This window comes from Dendrobium catenatum, unplaced genomic scaffold (genome assembly GCF_001605985.2).
Source record: "Dendrobium catenatum unplaced genomic scaffold, ASM160598v2 fragScaff_scaffold_621, whole genome shotgun sequence".
Classification (NCBI taxonomy): domain Eukaryota; kingdom Viridiplantae; phylum Streptophyta; class Magnoliopsida; order Asparagales; family Orchidaceae; genus Dendrobium; species Dendrobium catenatum.
This window is the reverse complement of record NW_021319083.1, coordinates 14943665-14964390: the sequence shown is the minus strand read 5'-3', so window position 1 is coordinate 14964390 and position 20726 is coordinate 14943665. Positions and strand designations below refer to the sequence as shown.

General features: G+C 34.1%; 1 protein-coding gene across 1 annotated transcript; it reads right to left on the bottom strand.

Annotated features, from left to right (window-relative positions):
* Nucleotides 1-1643: 1643 nt before the first annotated feature.
* On the bottom strand, nt 1644-11647 carry LOC114579709 (cation/H(+) antiporter 18-like). The gene is made up of 2 exons (XM_028695181.1): nt 11399-11647; nt 1644-3620 (listed from the first exon to the last, which is right to left on the bottom strand). The coding sequence occupies exon 2, from the start codon at nt 2360-2362 to the stop codon at nt 1739-1741; it is 624 nt and encodes a 207-aa protein (XP_028551014.1). The 5' UTR covers nt 2363-3620; nt 11399-11647; the 3' UTR covers nt 1644-1738.
* Nucleotides 11648-20726: the final 9079 nt, after the last annotated feature.

Sequence of the window (20726 nt, the reverse complement as noted above, 5' to 3'; positions counted from 1 at the left end):
TTCATGAATACTAAAAAAATCATGAGTAAATATTTGAACAAAATAATAATATATTTTTAATAAATATATTATAATTTATGTATCAATATTTTAACTAGCATAAAAAATTGTGATCATCTCCTCTTCAAAATATACACCATTTTAATTTATTAAATTCTCCTTTCTAAAATTTACGTAAAAGCGAATTGGAATCCTCTCATGGGAGAATGAGCAGACAAATAAAAAAATAAATTCATAGGAAAAATTAAAATATTATAATTGAACAAAATAAACATAAACTATATAAAAATTTTAATTTAAAAGGAAGAGAAGGACGAGACTCTTCCTTGACCACCGCTGGACTTTCACCCGACAATTGACCAACGTCGGAGTTCTGCAGGATGGTCAACTGACGTCGGAATTAAAGGAAGCAAGAAGAAAATGAAGAGAAGGAAAAGACTCCTCAACCACCGCCGAAATTTCACCCGGTAGCCGACTAACGCCAGAGTTCTGTCCGCTCGCCGACCGTCGTTTGACTTCTACCCGACTCCAGATTTCCACCCGACGCCGAACTCCTACCTGACGTCGGGCTTTCATCGGACTTCTATAGGACGCTGGACTTCCGTCCGTCACCGGATTTCTAACCAGACATCTGCCCATCGTTGGATTTCTACCTGATGCTGAACTTCCGCTCGTCGCCAAACTTCTGCCCGTCGCCGGACTTTTACCCATCGCCAGATTTCTAACTGATTCCATAATTATGCCCGACCACCAACTAACGTCATACTTCTACTTGGCTACCAATTGACGTTTGACTTCTGACCACCAAGTGATAGCATTTTTTTTTGCCAAGCCACCAACTAATGTTGGACTTTTGCATGACCTTCGTCGTCCTCCGACAACAGTCTTTCTAACCACTATCGTGCTTCGATTACTGTCCTTCTGACCCCAGTCACCAGACAACGGTCCTTCCGACCTCCATCACCCACCGTCTAGGGTCCTTCCGATCAAACAAACACGTCAACAGTGATTCTTTATATTCCCACCATGTAATGTACTTCATATAATGTACATCAAGTCAATGCCTTCTCCGAAGGAAGGACCTCATTGCTGCAAATAATAGTACATTCATTCAAGCTGGGCTAGACCCCGTGGTTTTTCTGCTCTTCAAGATTTTCCACATAAAAATCTTGGTGTCTGTTATGAATGTTACATCTTCTCTCTTATCTTATTGTGTATCAGACTTCGTACATAGCTAAGACGTTAAACTTTATATTTCTCTATCGCCGTGAATATTTCAGGACATAAAAATTATATTTAAACAAAAATTATAATATAAATATTATATTTATGCATAAGATATCATAATTATTTTTAGCATGAAATAATAATTAAATTGAATCTATTGCAGATATTGAATAACGGTACTCTGCACGATATAAAATGGATTTGAAAGCGCTTCATCACACGTTTTCTCATAGAGAAATTTATAATTATAGGACGGCGTTTATACATTATAATCTTTGCAACTCTGGAAGGCGTCTGTTATACATATTAAAAAAGAAAGGGGATCCGAATTACATTTTAATGGAAAATGAATTTCTCAGATCAACATTTCCCAACCAGAGAAATAAAAATTTCAGATCAAAGCGGAAAATCAATCAACAGAATTCAATATTTTAATTAAACATTCATCAATATTCGATCTTGCATTTGCGAATCTTCAATATGCACAGAAAGAAGAACCATGAATCCCCCCTCATACGGCACGACTCCTTAAGTGGGGAGAAAATAATTGTGGGTCCTGCACCTTGGTGTTCATGAGGAAGCCGAGAGTGAGGGCCTCGCGAAAGGGGATTTTCACAACGAGGGAAGCGAGGATTGTGCCACCGATCTTGCCCAGACATGCGTTGAAGATGACTAGAACAAGAAGCGCCCAGGACTTTCCATTGCTTTTGGTGGCGACGTTAGTTTTGAGGCCGCTGGAGACGAAGTAGAGGGGCAGGAAGAGGCCGGAGATTAAGTCTTCGACTTTCTCGATAAGAACACCAGCGAAAGGTCCTTCCTTTGGCATCACATTCCCCACCATAAAGGCCCCGAACAGAGCATGTATTCCAATGGTGTCTGTAATGAAGCCAGCGACGAGGACGGTGGTGAGGGTGGCGCAGATATAAACTTCCTTAACCGGTTCCCCTTCCAGTGAGCGACGAGCCATCCGCGCCAGAACAGGGCGAATAACCAAGGCTGCAATGGCGACAAAGGCAGCGGCGGTGACGAGTACCCAAAGGGATACAAGTGGCGATCGAGAGCCTGAAAGGGCAATGGCGAGAGCGAGGAGGATCCAGGCGGCAACGTCGTTGACAGCAGCGGCAGACATGGCCATGCGGCCTATGTCGGTGGTGAGAAGCTTGAGCTCGGCGAGGATTCAAGCAAGTACAGGGAAGGCGGTGATGGACAGAGTGACGCCCATGAAGACAAGGAAAGCGGGGCCGCGAATGCCGTCGGCGATGGTGTTGCGGAGGACAACAGAGGTGCCGATGCCGAGGAGGAAAGGCAGAGATATGCCGGGGCCGCGAATGCGACGGCGATGGTGTCTGTTTTAAGTTTTTTTTTTTTTTATTTTTTCGGATTTTATTTAACTCTTAAAACCAATCTCCTTTATTAATAATATCCTCTTAGGGTAATATCATGCATTTCCTTAATTAAGCGACTGCCAAATTTGTTACATTGTCATTTTCATTTTCATTTATGTTCATTTAGATGATTAGTTAGTGACTGCATTCAGATTTACTATAAGATTATTGGGACCTTACCATTACTAACAGCACATGATTTTTTATGCAAGCACTTTCTTCTATGCATAAGTTTGACTTCATATGGTATTATTTCATATCGTCCACTTCCTCATCTTGAAATAGTAGAAATAGTTATAAGCTTGTTTGGGAAAAATAATTATGTCGCATTTTGTCAAACTCTGCAATCATTTTCACTCTGAACAACTGAGATTATGATAACTTCATTTCTACAAAATTACTTGTTTTTTGTACATATTCAATCTGCCACAATTAGTTTGTTTGGTCACCTAGACATTCCTTACTGTTCTTCATTACTTAAGATGATAGGCTTCAGCACAAACATCTATATTTTATTTAGCTTCTAAATATCCAGTTTTAAGATTATATTTATATTTAGACTTGAAGTCATGCAATAGCAACTCCTACAGAAACTATTTTAAGATTAACCTAGTTTTAAAATTTAGGGAAAGTAGAACATGAATAATTTAGAAGCTACGCAAAGAACTAGCAATTCAACTGAAGATGGGAAACTTAACAGCTATCTTGGGCAGAGACAAACAACTGAAATAGGAAATTATTAGCATGGCAATGCTTTGAGGTTTTAAACTGTGTGATCATGAAACGTCGAATCTCCTCTAACTACATGGTAGCTGGTATGAATTTCAACGAAGGAAATGTGAAAAAAAAAAACTCAAGTATAATTCCTATACTATTTTAAAAAGCTTTATAGGGCGAGGCGAAGTTGGCAGTACATCCTAATTCTTAATGTAATTTACTTCTTGTGGAACAGGTATGAAGCGATTTCCCAGAGGGAAGTCTTTGCAACGTGGAAGTTCTAGCGTGTACCTGCAAGTTAATGAAGAGAACTCAATCTATACTAATCAACCAAAGAGCACTACTGATGAGAACATCAACAGGAGATTCCAGCACATCTATCACCGGAGGAATCGTAGATCAACGGCTATGATTAGGAGTCTTTAATTATGATGCATTTTATGTATTATTATTATTATTTTTTTATGTTTTAGTTTTTATCATTGTGCCCTTTTGAGGGATTAGTTTGTGTTGTAGTCCAGAGGGCATTTTAGTCTGTATCTTTTGTTGTTTTGAAGCCTATATATAAGGCCCTTCACTATTGTATGAAATGATGATAATTAATGAAAATTTCTGCATTTTAGTTCCCTTGAATGTTGAGAGCTCTAGAAAGAGGTGAAGTCCCTAGATGAGGGCAAAAGCAACTCCCGCCAGCGGCAATAAGTATCCGGGCTCTCAGTTTCCCCTCCCCTACCTCCCCCCCCCCCTGTAGATCTAGGGTGGTGTTTGTTTAAGGGGAATACATTTGAATCCGCCTTAGCTGACAAAAAGGGTTTTATGCCTATCGAGTATACCCTATGATAAATTACTCAAGGGTTTAAAACCATTATGGAACATACGGGCTTTGTCCATGATCATAATATAGTGGTGTAATTTTGCGGCAAAAGCACTCAATTAGAGGGCACGTACCACGTCCATGCTGGCAAGAAACTATTTGAGGATGAATCTTAGTGATACACCCAATACGACATTCGCTCTTTGTGAGTTGAGATTAATTTCAAATTTATCACCCCCGATAAATCGTTGCTGGAGGTGGATGATTTTAATTTTAAGTTTTTAGGTGATACATTTCATTTTAAGAATTCATACTTTTTTATTCAATTTTGAATTTTGAAATTTTAATAGGATTTGAGTATTAACTCCTCCAATTAAGATTTTCTATCAACACAGTCATCATCGAAATGACATGATTGCCATTTGAAAAAAATATATATTTTGTAGAAATTTAGGAGGCATCTTATAATCCAAGCCAGGTTGACTCCAGTCTTTTCAAGGAGGATGAAACTTGAATATTTAACCCGCGCAGCATTCTTATATTGTTGGATTTAAGAATCAAATATTAGGGATGTCAATTCGGGTCGGGTTCGGGTCGAACCCGAGTTAACCCGAATCTAAACGGGTCAACTCGAACCCGACCCATTTTTGCAAACAGGTCGGACATTTCAACCCGGACCCAACCCAGGCGGGTTGCCAGGTTAACCCGACCCGACCGGTGCTGCAGAGGGAGGAGTCCTGAGCTCGCGACAGCGCGAAAGCGAACGGAGTCCGCGGGACCGAGCGTGCGAACAGAGTCCGCATGACCGCGCGACGGCACGAGTTCGGACGGAGTCCGACAGTCTGCGAGATCACGTGTGCGGACGGAGTACACAGGACCGTGCTACGCCGCGAGTGCGGACGGAGTCCAGCAGTTCGTGGGACCGCGCGACGACGCGAGTGCGGCATTAGGCGACGGCGCGAGGGTGGGACCGCGCGAGCGCGGCATCTGACGACGTCGTGAGTGCGGGCAAAACTGGAATGGACTCGACTTTCGGGTGAGTGTCAAGTTGATTTCGGGTTTTCGGGTCAACCTGAACCCGACCCGTTTTTGAAATAGTTCAAAAATCCGAACCCGAAACCGACCTGTTTGCTAAACGGGTCAATCCGAATCCGGATTTTTTCGGGTCGGGTCAAAAATTGCACCCCTATCAAATATGATAGTTGGAACACTTGCGGGATATGTTCTCAGTAATAGATTGGGACTATTATAAAAATATCGTCTTTTATCCGTTTGTACAAATATTGTGAATCCAATGGTGTGGTTCTTTCTACGATTGGCCTTTTAGAGTAATTATCTTTTATTCATATCCCCCTTTTCATGTCTGGATTTATAATTCTATGGTATCACTCCATTAATGATTTCACTTTTCAATTTAAGCATCTTATTTTTCAACTCTTGGGCCTCTGTATTCACACTCATGTTATTGTATGATTTTATCATTATGGTGAAGATGATATAATCAGACTTACATTTATTTTCCTTAATGATTAAGAACATTTCATTCATTACTTCTGTATCTCTAACTTGCCCATATGCATTGATTACATTGTTAAAGAAAGGGTATCCAGAACAACACCAATTTATTATTTTCAATTTCTCTAATGAAGAAAGTAATCTTATCTACAATTTCTTCTTTGTCGTACCCACTAATAAGTGTACAAGTAAGTAATGGAGTTCGATTTGACACATCATCAATGCTCTGTAGCATCAATAATAATATAATGGCTTCCATTTTGCGGTACTATGACCAATTGCCTTCGAAGTTAGTTCACATTTGTAGAAAGTCGGCTTAATATAATATAATCATTTATTCATTGATCTTGGCCTTTCACAAGCAACATAAGCAAGATCCCTTGGTAATCAAAACATAGTGAAAATCTTCCATCAAACGAATAGTTATTTCATAGATGTTGGCTCATTTACTAGCCTTGGTTACAAATCTCATAGTTAAAGTTGGTACTGCAAATATATGCACAGAGAATGTTGCTAGCATCAAATCTCCCTCCATGTATGAGTCATTGGAGTCTTTGATCATTTCTTTCATAATATTAGGGTAGTATTGTATGAAAATCTTTGTAAAGTGCAGTTTAACTATAGTTCCCATTTAATAAACAAAGCTCATAATAACTAAGAGAGTGGTGAAACTCTAAATTTGCATACAATTCAGAGTCGGATGTCAAATCTTTTGTCTAGTTGTTGCTATAAATTATAATTATCACTGGAATTCAAGAAAGCAGCAGTGCCACTAACTACTCAGTTTGTATCCTTATGAAATATTTATATGCCATCATGTTCATACTTATTTGACTCATATATCAGGTTATTGTGGAATTTGTGACTGTCGTTAATTCATTATATAGGATTTATTATTTTAAATTTACTTTTTTTTTTTTAACTATGTGGGTTCTTTTGTCAGTTTTCATTTCGACAACCTCCCGGTGTCCCCTCCCCGTGATGGGAGATTGGGAGGCACTTGCCTTTGGTCTTCGCGCTCATATCTAAGATACGACGACGCGAGGTCTTCAAATTGACAATCATCCTGCCTAGATCAAAAATCAATGGCGCGGGTCTTCGGATTAGAAGTCTTCCCACCCAGATTAAAGATTAATGGCGTGGGGTCTTGAAATACCTATCATTTAAGCAAACAGAGAAATATATTTAATTTATGCATATTTATACATTTTAAGTGATTGAGTGCCGGTTGGCTAGTCAAGCCCAAGAAATCAGGGTTGGGTGATCGGAGTGGGTCAGTCTAAGTCGGATATGAGTGGAGAAGTGTGCGGAAGATGGGCCGAGGGTTCGTGCAGGCATCGAAAGGGGTCGTCGAGTGTGCTGGGAATCAGGTTGGAGGCCAATTAGGCTTTGATTGTGGAAGGAGAGCAGTTGGGTAGGCGGATCAGGCCAAGGAGGTCAAACAGGCTGGAGGTGATCAGGAGATTTGGATTGAGTTGCGGCAGGCATAGGGCGATGAGATCAAACATGCTGGGCTCAGATCAAGCATAGGTGACACGTGCATGCGGGTCGCGTTGGGCTACAGCTGGGATCGAGCATCAGATTGAAGGTAACGGGCTTGGTTGCGTGCGAATGCGGGATCTGGTCGCGTAGGAGCGGAGGCGGGTTGCTGGTGCGAACAACTGGGTCGGATCAATTGTGAGACTGGAGGTGCAATCAAGCGTCGGGCTGGGCTCTCGCGTGTGGTATAGGAGAATCGAGCAGGATAGCGTGCCTTATGTCTGTGAGAGTTTAAATGTATATATCCCTTGCAGTTGCTTTGCTTGTGATTGTGGAATGATCGAGTGCGTCGTTTGGTGAATGTGGATCGTCTATGGGGCTGGGATGGTGTTTAGAGGTCAACAAATTTGTTTATGTTGTCACTTATTGGGAGGGTTTTGTTGTTGATTTGTGCATCCCACAATGGAATATAAAGGAGAGATTATTAAGAGTACCACATGATAAATATTATTTGTTTGACTACATATATGTCAACACCGATAAACTCATCACTCCCTTCTAGGGTTACCGATATTACCTAAATGATTATCGTGAAGGCACTTCTTGACAATACATAGCTAATCATGAGTTATTTAATCATCAGCACACCTAGTTACACAACATAATAGAGAGACAATTTGGAATTTGAAATGTTCAAATGCTAACTCACATCTAATAATTTCCTTTTAACTGGGCAAGAGGGCAATATAAATATTTCAATATATCGCAAACTAAAATGCAACATAATACTCAAATCGGTATGGAGAAGTAAATGATGAAGATCCTAACTACATGCAACTGTAAGGAAAAGAACTCAAGGAAGGAAAGAGACATGCAATTGCCTCGGATTTGTGAGAGGCTCGGGTAAGAATTTTATATCAGTAAATAAAATTTCATTTAAATTTCAAACAATAATCCACTAACATGTTTTTTTAATTAAAGGTCATTTTTATGGCGCAGAATGTTGACCAGCAAAAGAGAAGTATAATATTAAGTTAAGTGTTGCAGAGATGAGGATGATCTGAATGATAATATTTTACTCTTAGAGATTGAATACGAAATGAGCATATATGTTTAAAGTTTGGATTAGCTCCAGTGGAAGATAAGATTAGAGAGAGCCGCCTTAGATGATTTGGTCACATAAAACGGCGGCCTCCCGATGACCCAGTTAGGAGAGTATATGTATTAAATTTGGCTTATGTTAAGAAAGAGGTAGACCTAAAAAACTTGATTAGAAAATATTAAAAATGACATTTCTTTATTAAATTTAAATGAGAATTTTAACTATTAACAATGTAAACACCAATTCACAATCAGTTCAACTGAACCTGTTCTATTCGATTCAGCGGACAACCCAGAGAAGCGAAGCGGGCAAAACCACAGCCAAGCGGATCAAACACGAGCACGGACCAAAGTTGGAGGGTTCGATTCAAGAATTTGAGCAAATATTCATAAATGGGAATGAAAAGTAACGACTCCTCGTGAGTCATAACTTTTGTTTGCTCTTTCTACGAGTAACTCGTGTGTGAAGCCCTGTGTCGAGAGAAGACTGTGCAGAGAGGAAGAAGAAGTTAAGTGGTCAGTTTTATGCATATTCTTCTGTGATGTAAGCTTGAGAAGGAATAAATATTTCTTTTGAGTGCAGCGAAAGGAATTTTAAAGAGAAAGAGGAAGAAATTTGAGAGAGAAGAAAGAAAAGGAAATTAGAAGAACGTCGCTAAGGAAATTTCTTTCAAATTTTGGAAAAAGTTGAAAGCAATAAAGAGGAAGAGAAAGAAAACAAATTTGGAAATTTAAAATTCTTCTATTTTGACGACGAAGGAGTAAGTGATCTAGCTTATTTATATATGTTAATTTAGATAAGAAGTTTATATATTTTCATTTCTCTAATCTAAGAAGAAAAATAATATTGTGGTTAGGAAGAATTCAATTGACATAAACTTGGTTGCAATGGTGAAAGAAAAGAACTTGAAAATGAAAGAAGGATTGTGTGTCGACAAATTTTCCTTGTAAGTAATTTCAATCACATATTTTGTTCAATGTTTGAAGAATAATATAAATATATATACATATGTGTGTGTGTGCGCGCGTGCGCGCGCTCATGCGTGTGTATTATATGAATTATGTATATGCGGATTGAAAATATATAGAAAGAAAAAAAAGAAGAAATTTAAAATGTACATATATGAAACAGATGTAAATAAAAATGTACATATATGAAACAGATGTAAATAAATGAAATGGAAAAGATATATGCATGCAAATTATAAGAGTTCGCCCATGTAGGGTACTAACTGGAGAAGCAAAGTACCAGTGTACGTTAAATAAAAATGAAAATAATTGTACTTTAATTAATACATTTTGAAGGTGCTCTTGTACAAATTGAAAGAAAAAGGAACAAATGTCAATATAAATGAAAGAATGTAAAAGAAAAATGTATGAAATACATAACTATGCTAAATGTGTATACTAAATATTATAAGGATATGTAACATAAAATTCCTATGTGTATTTTAATATTATATAAGAAATAAGAAAAATAAAGTGTCATTATATTTCATAAATGTTTAAATACTATTATTAATGATGATTACCCACTGAATTTATTTTGTAAACTCACTCTATTAAACTAACAATTTCAAATAAGTCTCCTGATAAGTGAAAATGACTGAAAGAGAGGAATAAATCTATAGAAAACAGGTAAAATATGTTTATGCTTAAATGCATACTCAACTTATAAGTAGTGTCAATGGCTCATCAGTGTTTGAGGAATATTAGTCACTAATGTTATGTGTAATTGTGAAAAAATGTATTAAGTGTATGACAGTTCGTTCCCGCATTATTAATTCTAGTTTCCAGGCCGGGTCATGACAAACAGAACACAATGGAGAAAATTAATTCATATAACCGACTCCACATAGAGAGATAAAAGCTTGATGTTGTTGTTGTAGACAACAAGTCAATGACAGCAGCCAACATAATCAGATTGTTCTCAATTGTTAGTTATATCAAATCGCTCATATTATTGAAACAATTTTCTATATATATTTAGATCATATGTATTTCAATGTTGTACCTACTTTAAAGCTTGTTTATCATTTTAATTATTCTATGTACTCGTTCAAACTATCCTTGTTTTATCGTAATAATTTAAGCTAGTTTGTTATTTATATTTGGATGTGAGAATCTCTGTTTATTAGACTTAATCGTTTTTTCTTTAATTAGGTGATATCATTGCGCATGGATTGCTCCGTGAAGCTATGGGATAATGAACTTTTTTTTCATTTCTATGCGTCCAGAAGGATTTCATATGATTGCTTGAAAAGGCCAAAAAACATATTTGATACGTACTTTTTTTTTTTTTTATTGTTTTTTCCTTATTGTTTGTTTCTCATGAGTTCATTCTGCATAGTTAGCGCATCTCCAACCGAATATCCCATTTTTCACTCCAAAATGCAATGAAAATAAAAAAGGTCGTGATTCATATCCAATCGAACTCCATTTTATGGTCTTCTGCGAAAGTAACCATCTTTCTCCTCTTTAGCACGTTTTTTCGACAAATCTAGTTGAGACAGATAAATCGTGTTGGTGAACAGTGCAGCGCCAATATTGGGGTCGCATTGTTCACCCGCATGCAAATAGCGGAAGATTTGGCGTTCTGCCGGAGCAACCGAACGACGTCACGCATATGTTTGACGTTTGGTTGGAGATGTTCTCACAAATATACATCCTGAAGTTAACTGACAAATGCTGAGATGCATAACCAAACAATTATTAGGATTTATCAAGACTTATCAATTATCATACCAAACAATTTTTGGGATTTAATAGCCTCCGTAAATGATAAATTCGGATTTTTCAGGATTTACTAAATCCTCGTGCAGCCAAAGCTGCTCATCACCAATGTCTAATAAAATCGGACAAATGCGGGTAGGTGGGTTGAGGGAATTGGAAGTAGAACATGCTTGAAACCCTAATCTCCGACAGTTTATATGAATAAAATGATCCTTTACATTTAAATCTCCGCGAGGATTTATGCGTAAATCCTACCAAAAGTATTCACGCCAAAGTGAAATCCTAAAGTCCCGTAAATCCCGTTTCTCGCCCGTTTCGTGGTAAATCCCCGTAAATCCTTGCATTAATAAATCGTATCATGCCGCTTATTTAACAGATTTAGGGCGGGCAGAAGCGTGCGCAAAAGGGGAGAAAGATTGCGGTTTACCAGCGAGTTTCTGTCACCTCTCTAATCGCAGCGGATCAGAAAAAAAGAGGCGGCGAAGAAGAGGTGGATCCGATCCGACAATCACTCCGGCGACGGCGAGGAAGAAGTTTTTCAGCGCGTTTCTCTGCAGCTAACAGGAAGAGTAGAAGCTGTCGACGGAGGAGTTGAAGGAGGTGAAGAAACAACTAACGGGGCTTCCATTACGGTGCCTTGGGATCCGATAGTTGATCAGTACGGATCACTGTGCATTGCCTCTAACAGTTGATTTAGGGTTAGGAATTGGATTATTTTACAAAACCATTTTAACTATGTTTTTTATTTTTTAACCATTTTAAATTTTTAACTATGTTGTTATTTGAGTAATAAATATTTTTTAATATAAATTAGTCATTAATTCAATTAATCTTAATAATTAAAATTAATTAATTATAACTATTAATCAAATATTGATATTATTTAATATTTAACGACTATATAAAAGTTACATATTTAAATAAAAATTTAATTCTTAACATAACAATGAATAAAAATGACTAATGTAGCTCATTCCACTTTGTGAGATAAAAGCTTGATGTTGTTGTAATTACTGTTATTGATTACGTAGAAGTTACTATATTAAATTAATTTAATAATTTACTAATTAATAATTTTTTTTAATATTATTTAAGCTAATTACAATAACATGTAATGAATTTATATATTTTTAATTATCAATAATCATTATTAAAATCTTATTTTAGTTAATATACTTAAATCCTAACTAAATAGCCAAACAATTCATTAATAGTTAGTTTTAAGGATCAAACTAACTCACAAATTACTAATTTCATAATTATAAAATTTACTAAATCCTACTTGAGTTAAAAAACATCTCTTACCAAACAAACCTAAAATTATAAAGGATAGCTTGATTTCGACCACATATGATGATGAAAATAATTAGAAATTGTGTACTTTGAAATTTTAGTGAGTGGGGTTTGTAATGATTTGGTGATCATGACAATGCTTGGTTTGCCTTAAAAAATTAGTTTTACAAGGAATAATGATAAATACTATCATCTTTAGATTTCAATTTTTATAATTAATCTATAAAAGTAAGGTTAGAATAATGTTTTTGAGTTGATTATGTGTACAATTTATATGTATTGCGAATGATACAATGAGCTGAATACTAAGTATGATATCAAATATTTACTATGTTATAATCATGTGAAATGTGTGTATGCTAGAAAGCCTAGCTACTACATGATTCAATATGGTGAAGATATGATACCCAACATAGGAGAGTGGGTTGTATCGATCGTTTTCTTTAAATATAGATTGGTTGTGTTAACCCAATGTTGGATGGGAAATACTAAGGAAATATGATATGACTAAGAGTGATGAGGGGCTTGGGATGACCACTCTCATGTACCATTCCACCGACTATTATTACTTATATAACATGATATGACATTATTACCGACCTATAGTTTTATTTTCATATATCGAATGTAATTGTAGGCTTCATGTAATTTACTATATTGTTTGCTCACCATTCTTTGTATTTATATATTTCATTGAAGAATAGGCCCTAGTGGAGTAAGATCATGATTTTGTTGTTAGATATTCTCTTTTATTGTTGTAGATAGTTTATTTTGAAATCGTGGGACAAATATGATTTGTTAAATGAATTGGAGAGCGTATTGTATATATACATATATTTTAGATTTAAATAGTTCTGATGAGGAGTGCAGCTATATATATATATATATATAAGCTTTTCTAACATAGTATTTATAAATAAAGTTATTAATTACAAACTTATATCATATACAATAAGTTTACACTAAAGTTCATCATTTTGACTATTCTTTGAAATATATATATGCGATCAAGATAAGAAATTATGAAATTAATGCTGATTATTGTTCGCTTTTGTGAGACTTAGGCTTCGTTTAGGACTGCTCTTTTAATGCTTCTTAAACTAGCTTTTTAGTTCAAAATTTTTAATTTTTGTACAAAAAAATCGCTTTCATACCGGCAATTGTTGGAGAAAGACCGAAAAATCAAGAAATCACCAAAATAAGTAGAAAACAAAGAGAAGAATACATCTTCCCTGAAATCCACGAGAGCACCGGTGCGAAGGACCCAGTGGGGCAGGGGAGAACCCCGGCACGACCCAGGGAAAAAACCCTAGCAGAGGGAACCGAGGGGGAGAAGCAATTTGAAATCACATGGAATATTGCTGGGCCATGAATACTTTCACATCTCTCATGAATTTTCTTTGATAATTTTCAAAATAGCTATATCTGAAGTTAATATTAACTTGTATATTGAAGGGGTTGTTCGACATCATATTTTAGGAAGGAATTAAGCAATATTTAGCTAAAATCCTATATAAAAAAAGTGTGTTTTTCAAATCCTATTATTTTTTAGAAATCCTGTTTTAGCCTCCTTATTGGTTAAATTTATGATTTCTTAAATCCCAACATTTGCAAATTAAAGGATTTCTCCTCTAACAAATATTAAAATTTGAAACAAACAATCAAACAGATTAATAATTGTCATGCCAAACAATTTTCAGACTTTAATCCTTTCAAAATTTATCATACATGGATTTACAAGATTCACTAAGGCTTTGTTTGGGACGGCTTTTTTGTTGCTTCTTATTAAAGTAGCTCTTCAGTATAAAAATTTTAATTTTTGTACTAAGAAGCTTCTTTAAGAAGCAACAAAAAAGTCATCCCAAATTAAGTCTAAATCTTTCTTGAATTAAACCCCCTTAGTGTAGTGTGTTGAGATTACAAATGACCTTTGTTTAGTTGATTTAAATGAGAATTTTAATTCTTAGTGGGAAACAATAGAGAAAAATGATTCATTTTAGCTGACCTTATATAGTGGGAGAAAGACTTGATGTTATTGTTGTGTTGTTATGTGGTGTGTTGAGATGTCTTTTGTTTATGATTTTCTGTGGAGTCCTTTTTTATCAATCTATGATAATTTATAATAATAATAATTAGTAATATATTATTATTATTATTATTATTATTAATTAATTAAAATTTTGGTCACCCTGAAAAAAGGAGCAGGATCCGCCCTTGATTATAGGTAAAATAATTATAGCCCTACTTTCACAAAATTTTTTGCATTCTCCATTATCATCCACACTAATGCTTTGGAAGCCCACCCCAAGGTATTTAAATACCTCCAATTTCAAAAATTAATGATCAATCATAAATTTAAATTTAAAATAATAAAATTTTATTGATTGGCTCAAATCCCTTAATTTTTTTTCTTTTAGAGATCTTTTAAAAAAAGTTATGATGTTCTATCTACCTTATATTATGTGAGCGCTCTCATCTAAAATTAAGAAGAATTTATTTTGTGCGGACGCCGGATGCAGCTTTGCGTCCTGAGACGAAGACGAATCAGGTGCAGTCATGTCAGCGGTACCGAGATGTGTTATATTCTGATTAATCTCCAAATAATGTGGCATATGCACAGAATAATTTTTTTAAAATTAAGGCATTAAATGGCTTCTTTTATATATATATATATATATTTTTGGGGAATTAGCTTCTTTTATATTGCTACAACGATCACTTGTACGGAACAATCAAGAGAATAAAGTTTCACAAAAAGTAATACGACAAGAAAGAGTAGGTCAACTCTAGAAAGGAAATAATAAGAAAAAAGCAAATTTCAAAGCTCACAGTAAAGTTAAAAACTCGCATTTATGTATATTTATTTATTTATTTATTATTATTATTATTATTATTATTTTTATAAGTCTCGATCAATGATTCCTAAGAGCATGTTCTTCTTGGAAGTTTGCTTATGCGCCTAATTGGAGGCTTTTTACGCATCTGTTGGCTTTGTAGTTCTTCATGTCAACTATGAACCAACCGTTATGCCTCCAAGAAGAAAAAAAGAGTAATGGATAGGAGCGTCAATTTTTGACACGATCCGACTATATTTTTTTTTAATAAATTACTATTATATTTTTATTTGATTATATTTTCTTAGTATTTTTATAAATTTTTATATTAAGAGTTTCTTATGTTCAAATTTATTAAAACGTGATAGTTATAAAAAAATTATTATATGATATTATTCAAGATAAAAAAGTCTATAACATCTATAATAGTTTTTTAATTTTTTATTTTTTAATAATAATTTCAAAATTAATTTAATTTTTTCAATAATAGTTTTTTAATGAAATTGTGAGTCAATAATAATTCAAATTTTAATTGATGAGTATGACATATATGATCACATAAAATAAAATTAAAACTTTGCTAGCTCGACAAGAATTAGGAGGCAATGTTTGAATTGAAAACCTTTATAATTAACTTCAAGACCAACTGAACTTTGATTTTAACAAAATTATTGTCGAGCTAAACTTCTCGATTAGACAAACCCATAGACCTCACAAGTGATTTGATCTGACTCAAAATGAGATTCAATCAAGTACATGGAACATATTTAAAAACTTCTAAGCATTAATTAAGGGTCCAAACAGTTTGGACATATTGCATGTTTATAATCAAATTGAGCAGCTCGACGAGAAAAACCAAACTAGTTTAAGATCATTTGATTATGGCATCATCAAGGCATTTAAATATTTGATTGTTATTCTACGATCAAAGGGATTAATATAGACCATGTAATAAAGTGTTTTAGATTTAGGTCAAATTGTTTCTCTAAAAACAGGGTATAAATTGCACCTCATTCTCTATATAAATAGAAGGTTTAAGACTGGAGAGAGCTACAAAACTATATTGCGGTTTTCAATGATCGCCATGGATGACTACCTTTAGCAATCATTACATCATTCGATTATCATCGTTTACCTATTAACATACAACTATGTCGTTAAGTTCTAACTATTCACTTATGGATAACTAATTTTTGTAATCCCTAATGGGAATTAGATAATGGTACTCAAATGTATATAATCTCATCTTCTATAATTATAAGGAAGAGAGAATTCATATATCTTCTAATATATGATAGATTATTATAGTTGAGGCAAGCCTCATGATTTTTCCAGTAAAAAAAAATTGTCTTTCATAATATTTATCTCTAGATGTAGAATTTTTATATGAAGTAAGATATTAAACACCTTCTCGCAACAAATTTTCTAGCATGTAACAAAACTGAATAAGATTGACTTATTCAATAGACTCAACATAGAACCAACAAATTATCCTATAACATGTAACAGAATGAGTCGCTTATGATTACAATAGCGACTTAGTCGATTGGATAAGTAGATAGAAATGGCAAGTAGCTAGTGGTGTTTGTTTGAAGAAATACAATTAAGACAATTAAATCTATTTATAAATAAATAATATTCATGATAATAATTAGTACAAAGAAAAAATTTATTTAGCAATAAAAAAGAGCATGATGAATTTTCAGACTTATGGATTTACTTGTTCATTTATGTTAGTATAAGATCTAGTACACATGATACAAATAGAAGTTTCAAAAGGCATCAAAGTTTTTAACATGGACAATCTAAGATGTGAAAAACCATGTGGCATTGCTCAATTGCAACAATCCACTACATAACTGAAGATGCAAGAGTCTAATCTTCTCCACAATTAAAGAAGTTGAGATTACAAAATTGAGAACAATTATTTAATTCTCATTATAGAGATTACTAAAGAAGTGATAGAATGTGAAGATTATTATACAACATTACTTGATCAACGATAATTTAATAGTTACCAAATTTCTACCTCTGGATTGAAGTCCAATGACAAGGTTTAATGTTATCAGTCAAGCGATGGTAATCTGGTTGTCAATGATGGACATTAGCAGTGATCGTCGGGCAATGCAATAAATTTGTTCAGATTTGTTAACCTCGAATTTCGTTCGAGTGCCCTCAAGGGCCTTTGATCAATTTAATTAAGCCCCGTCAAGTCCAATTCAAGCTCGAGTCAGCTCGTTTTTAGTCGAATTAGACTCGACCATGCTCGATGAAGCCTGATTAGTCCACCTTAGTTACATCTGAGTTTCTTATGATTCGAGTCATCATTTTATTTAAATTTAATTAGATTAATTTGAGCAAATAAAATTGAATCTCAAATTGACCTGAATCAGATCTGATTTTGAGCTTGATTTTAATTTAATATGCTTAATTTAATTCTTTTTTTCCTTCACATGAGCTTAAATTTATTCCTAAATCAAGGAATCAAACCCATGACTAAATCACATCAATTTCCTCTTAATTAGCCTTAGGATGAATCCTAGCCGTTGATCTAAGGCCTTGATCCTTTAAATACTCTTTTAAGGCTTCACGAGAGAGGCTTTCTTTTTTATATTTTCTCCCTCTCCAAGGACTCCCAAGCCATGAGACTTCGTGTGAGAGTTGCCCTAGCCCTTCCCCATCTTCTGTAAGCCAAACTCGCCATTAACACCTCACCGGCATCGAGATCTCCGACGAACCGAGCTGAAGGACATTCCAAAGCTTCTCCTGCTTGATTCATAGCTCGTTTGGACAGGGTTTCAACTAGAGAAATATACGAGAACAATCTACAAGCTCAACTGTTTGAAGATCTCGAAAATCTAACGTAAGTATTTTTTAAAAAATCTTAGATCTACGTCACTATACTTAGATATATATAGCTTTCTAATAAGTGCTTTTTAGAGCTTCCAAACACAACCCATGCTTTTCGTTCATGATGTTAACCTATGTGTAAAATTTCATAAAATTTGAACTTCTCGATCTAGAGAACGAATCTTTTTTTTTGTTTTAAAAAGGAATAAAAACGAGTTTAAAATTATATATATATGTCATATCATTTTCTTCAATATTTTATCCTCAATATTTTAAAATTAAAATTATCCTTAAATATCATATATACTTTAAATTATTTAATTAAACCTATTTTCAGTATTAAATTAATATTATATTAAATATTTTTATAAAAATAAAATATTTTCCATTAATATGTTTAAATAATTATTTGAAAATAAATATTAATTTAAAATTAAGTTTTTATGTTATATTATATGCTATTTAAATAATTTTATTATTTAATCATTAAATTTATTTAATATTAATATTATTAATTACTTTTAAAATAATAATAACAAATACTTATTTATATTATGTTATTTTAAAAAATAATAAATCATTTTAGTATTATTATTATTATTACTTATTTTAAAAAAATATTAATTATGTGTAATAATATTATTATTATTTTAAGTAATTCTTAATTAGATAAGTAATTAAATATTTAAATTTTAAATTAAATTAATAATTATTAAATACTTTTCAAATTTTATAAAAATTTTTTCATTAAATTATTTTAAAATTTAGATAATTTATTTAAGTATTTAATTTAAATTAATAATTACATTTTATTTTTAAATATTTTAATTAATTAATTACTTAAATTGCAAATTAATAATATTAATTCAAAATCTATTTTCCTTCTAAATTTATAAAAATTAATTTTCCTATTAAGTTAACATGTATAGAATTTTTATTATTATTTTTTTTTTTAATTTAATAAATATTTTGTGAGACCTCTCCTTTACTTGTTCCTTCTAGCTTGACGATTTTCCTCCCAGGACCGTCCGGGACGATGTGTTGAGAATCGTCCAGGCCGATATGTAACTGTTCAAAATCATCATCTTGGAAACTAGTTCCTGGGAACGTCCAGGACGATCGATTTTTGGTCCCGATCGTCCCGGGACGAATTTGGCGAATCGGCCGGGCTGACAGCTAATGATATAAGCAAATGAGCTCGTTTTGACGGAGAGATAAAATCATTTTTATAAAAAACAGATTTTTGTAGAGAGAGAAAGGAGAAAGGGAAAAGAGGAAATCCTGGGTTTTGGGAGGCCGCGGAGTGCTTTTCGTCCGACGCTGCTGTTTGGAGAAATGTGATCTCGTGTATAGGACTCCGAATCATATTTCTGTTTTTCAGAGATATGAGTTTTTACCGAGGTTGGCAACTGTTTTGTGTGTTTCGTAGTCGAACTTTTGACCTGATTTTGATTTGACACATACTTTTCACGCACAACTTTAGAATGTTATAGGATATGACTTTGTACACATTTGAGTATTCTACGACGATTTTACCGGTCTGGAATTGATTCTACGCGATTTTAATTGATTAGAAAAAATATCAGGACGTGATTTGATTAATTTGGATCTAATAAGAACAATAGTCTTGTAGTGATGGTCGGTGCGATATTTCTATCTGTAATTTGGAGAAATTTGGAATTGTGGTTTTTTTAGGATTTTTGTGTAAAATTTGACCAGAGCTGCCGTTACCTACCAGTTTGCCCGATTTTCGTAACGATTTCTGATTTCCCCGAAATTGAATAGATGAATTGATATGTGCATTGAACCTATTTGATAATGATGTTCTAGATTTCTTTAATTTGCTATTTCAATCGATATTGCATTGACTAATTGATGAATTGATTGATACTAGAAAGACAAGTGGGAACCCTGCGTTGAACGTTGGTTGGAGATAGATCTTTGCACTTTACCAGGAATGGTGGGGCCGACGGCTTGTCCTTTGAAATCATAGATCATCGATATAATGATTGGCAGTCAAAGGAGTTTCTATATGCCGACGCGGCGGCCGACGCAAAGAGTGACGACTCTTCTTGATTGAAGCCAACGTGCGGATATCTCAAACCAGCACGTATGGATTTAACACAGCAACTACTGGATTTCTACAACAGCATCATTGATCATAGCTAGTGTTTGTGCTTGTCGAGTAAGACCATTGTATGGAATTGCATGTATACGATATTTTTTTTTTTTAGCATCGTATGGAATTTCTTGATATGCATTGATTTATTGATTTCCGATTTGATTTATTATATGAATGGATTTAATTAATTGGATTTTGGTTATTGAAACGGATTTATTGAATTTTATTGATTGATCATGATCATGTGATAATTATTAGATTTGCATTGTATTGACCTTACTAGCAATGATTATCTGTATTGCTTTTCGATTGAGTTTATCGACTTGATTATGGATTATGGATAATGGATTATATTGATCCATAGATACCCGGCACCGATATTGATATATGAATTCTGCGTATTGATGTCATTAGAGATGTGACACTGATATGATGATGAGATTGTACCGATTGATAGATACCGACACTTTTCTAGGTCTTGTACTTTTTTCTCCTCATCTTACTGTGGATTATACATGATACGGTCTAGATAATTCGGCAGGCTATCTGAGTTACTACATAATTATTGCTTTTTCTTTCCTTACTTTAAGACCCTTACCCGCCGTTGGGTAGAGTTTCAGATAACTGATATGAGGATGAGTGCTAAAACTAGGAAA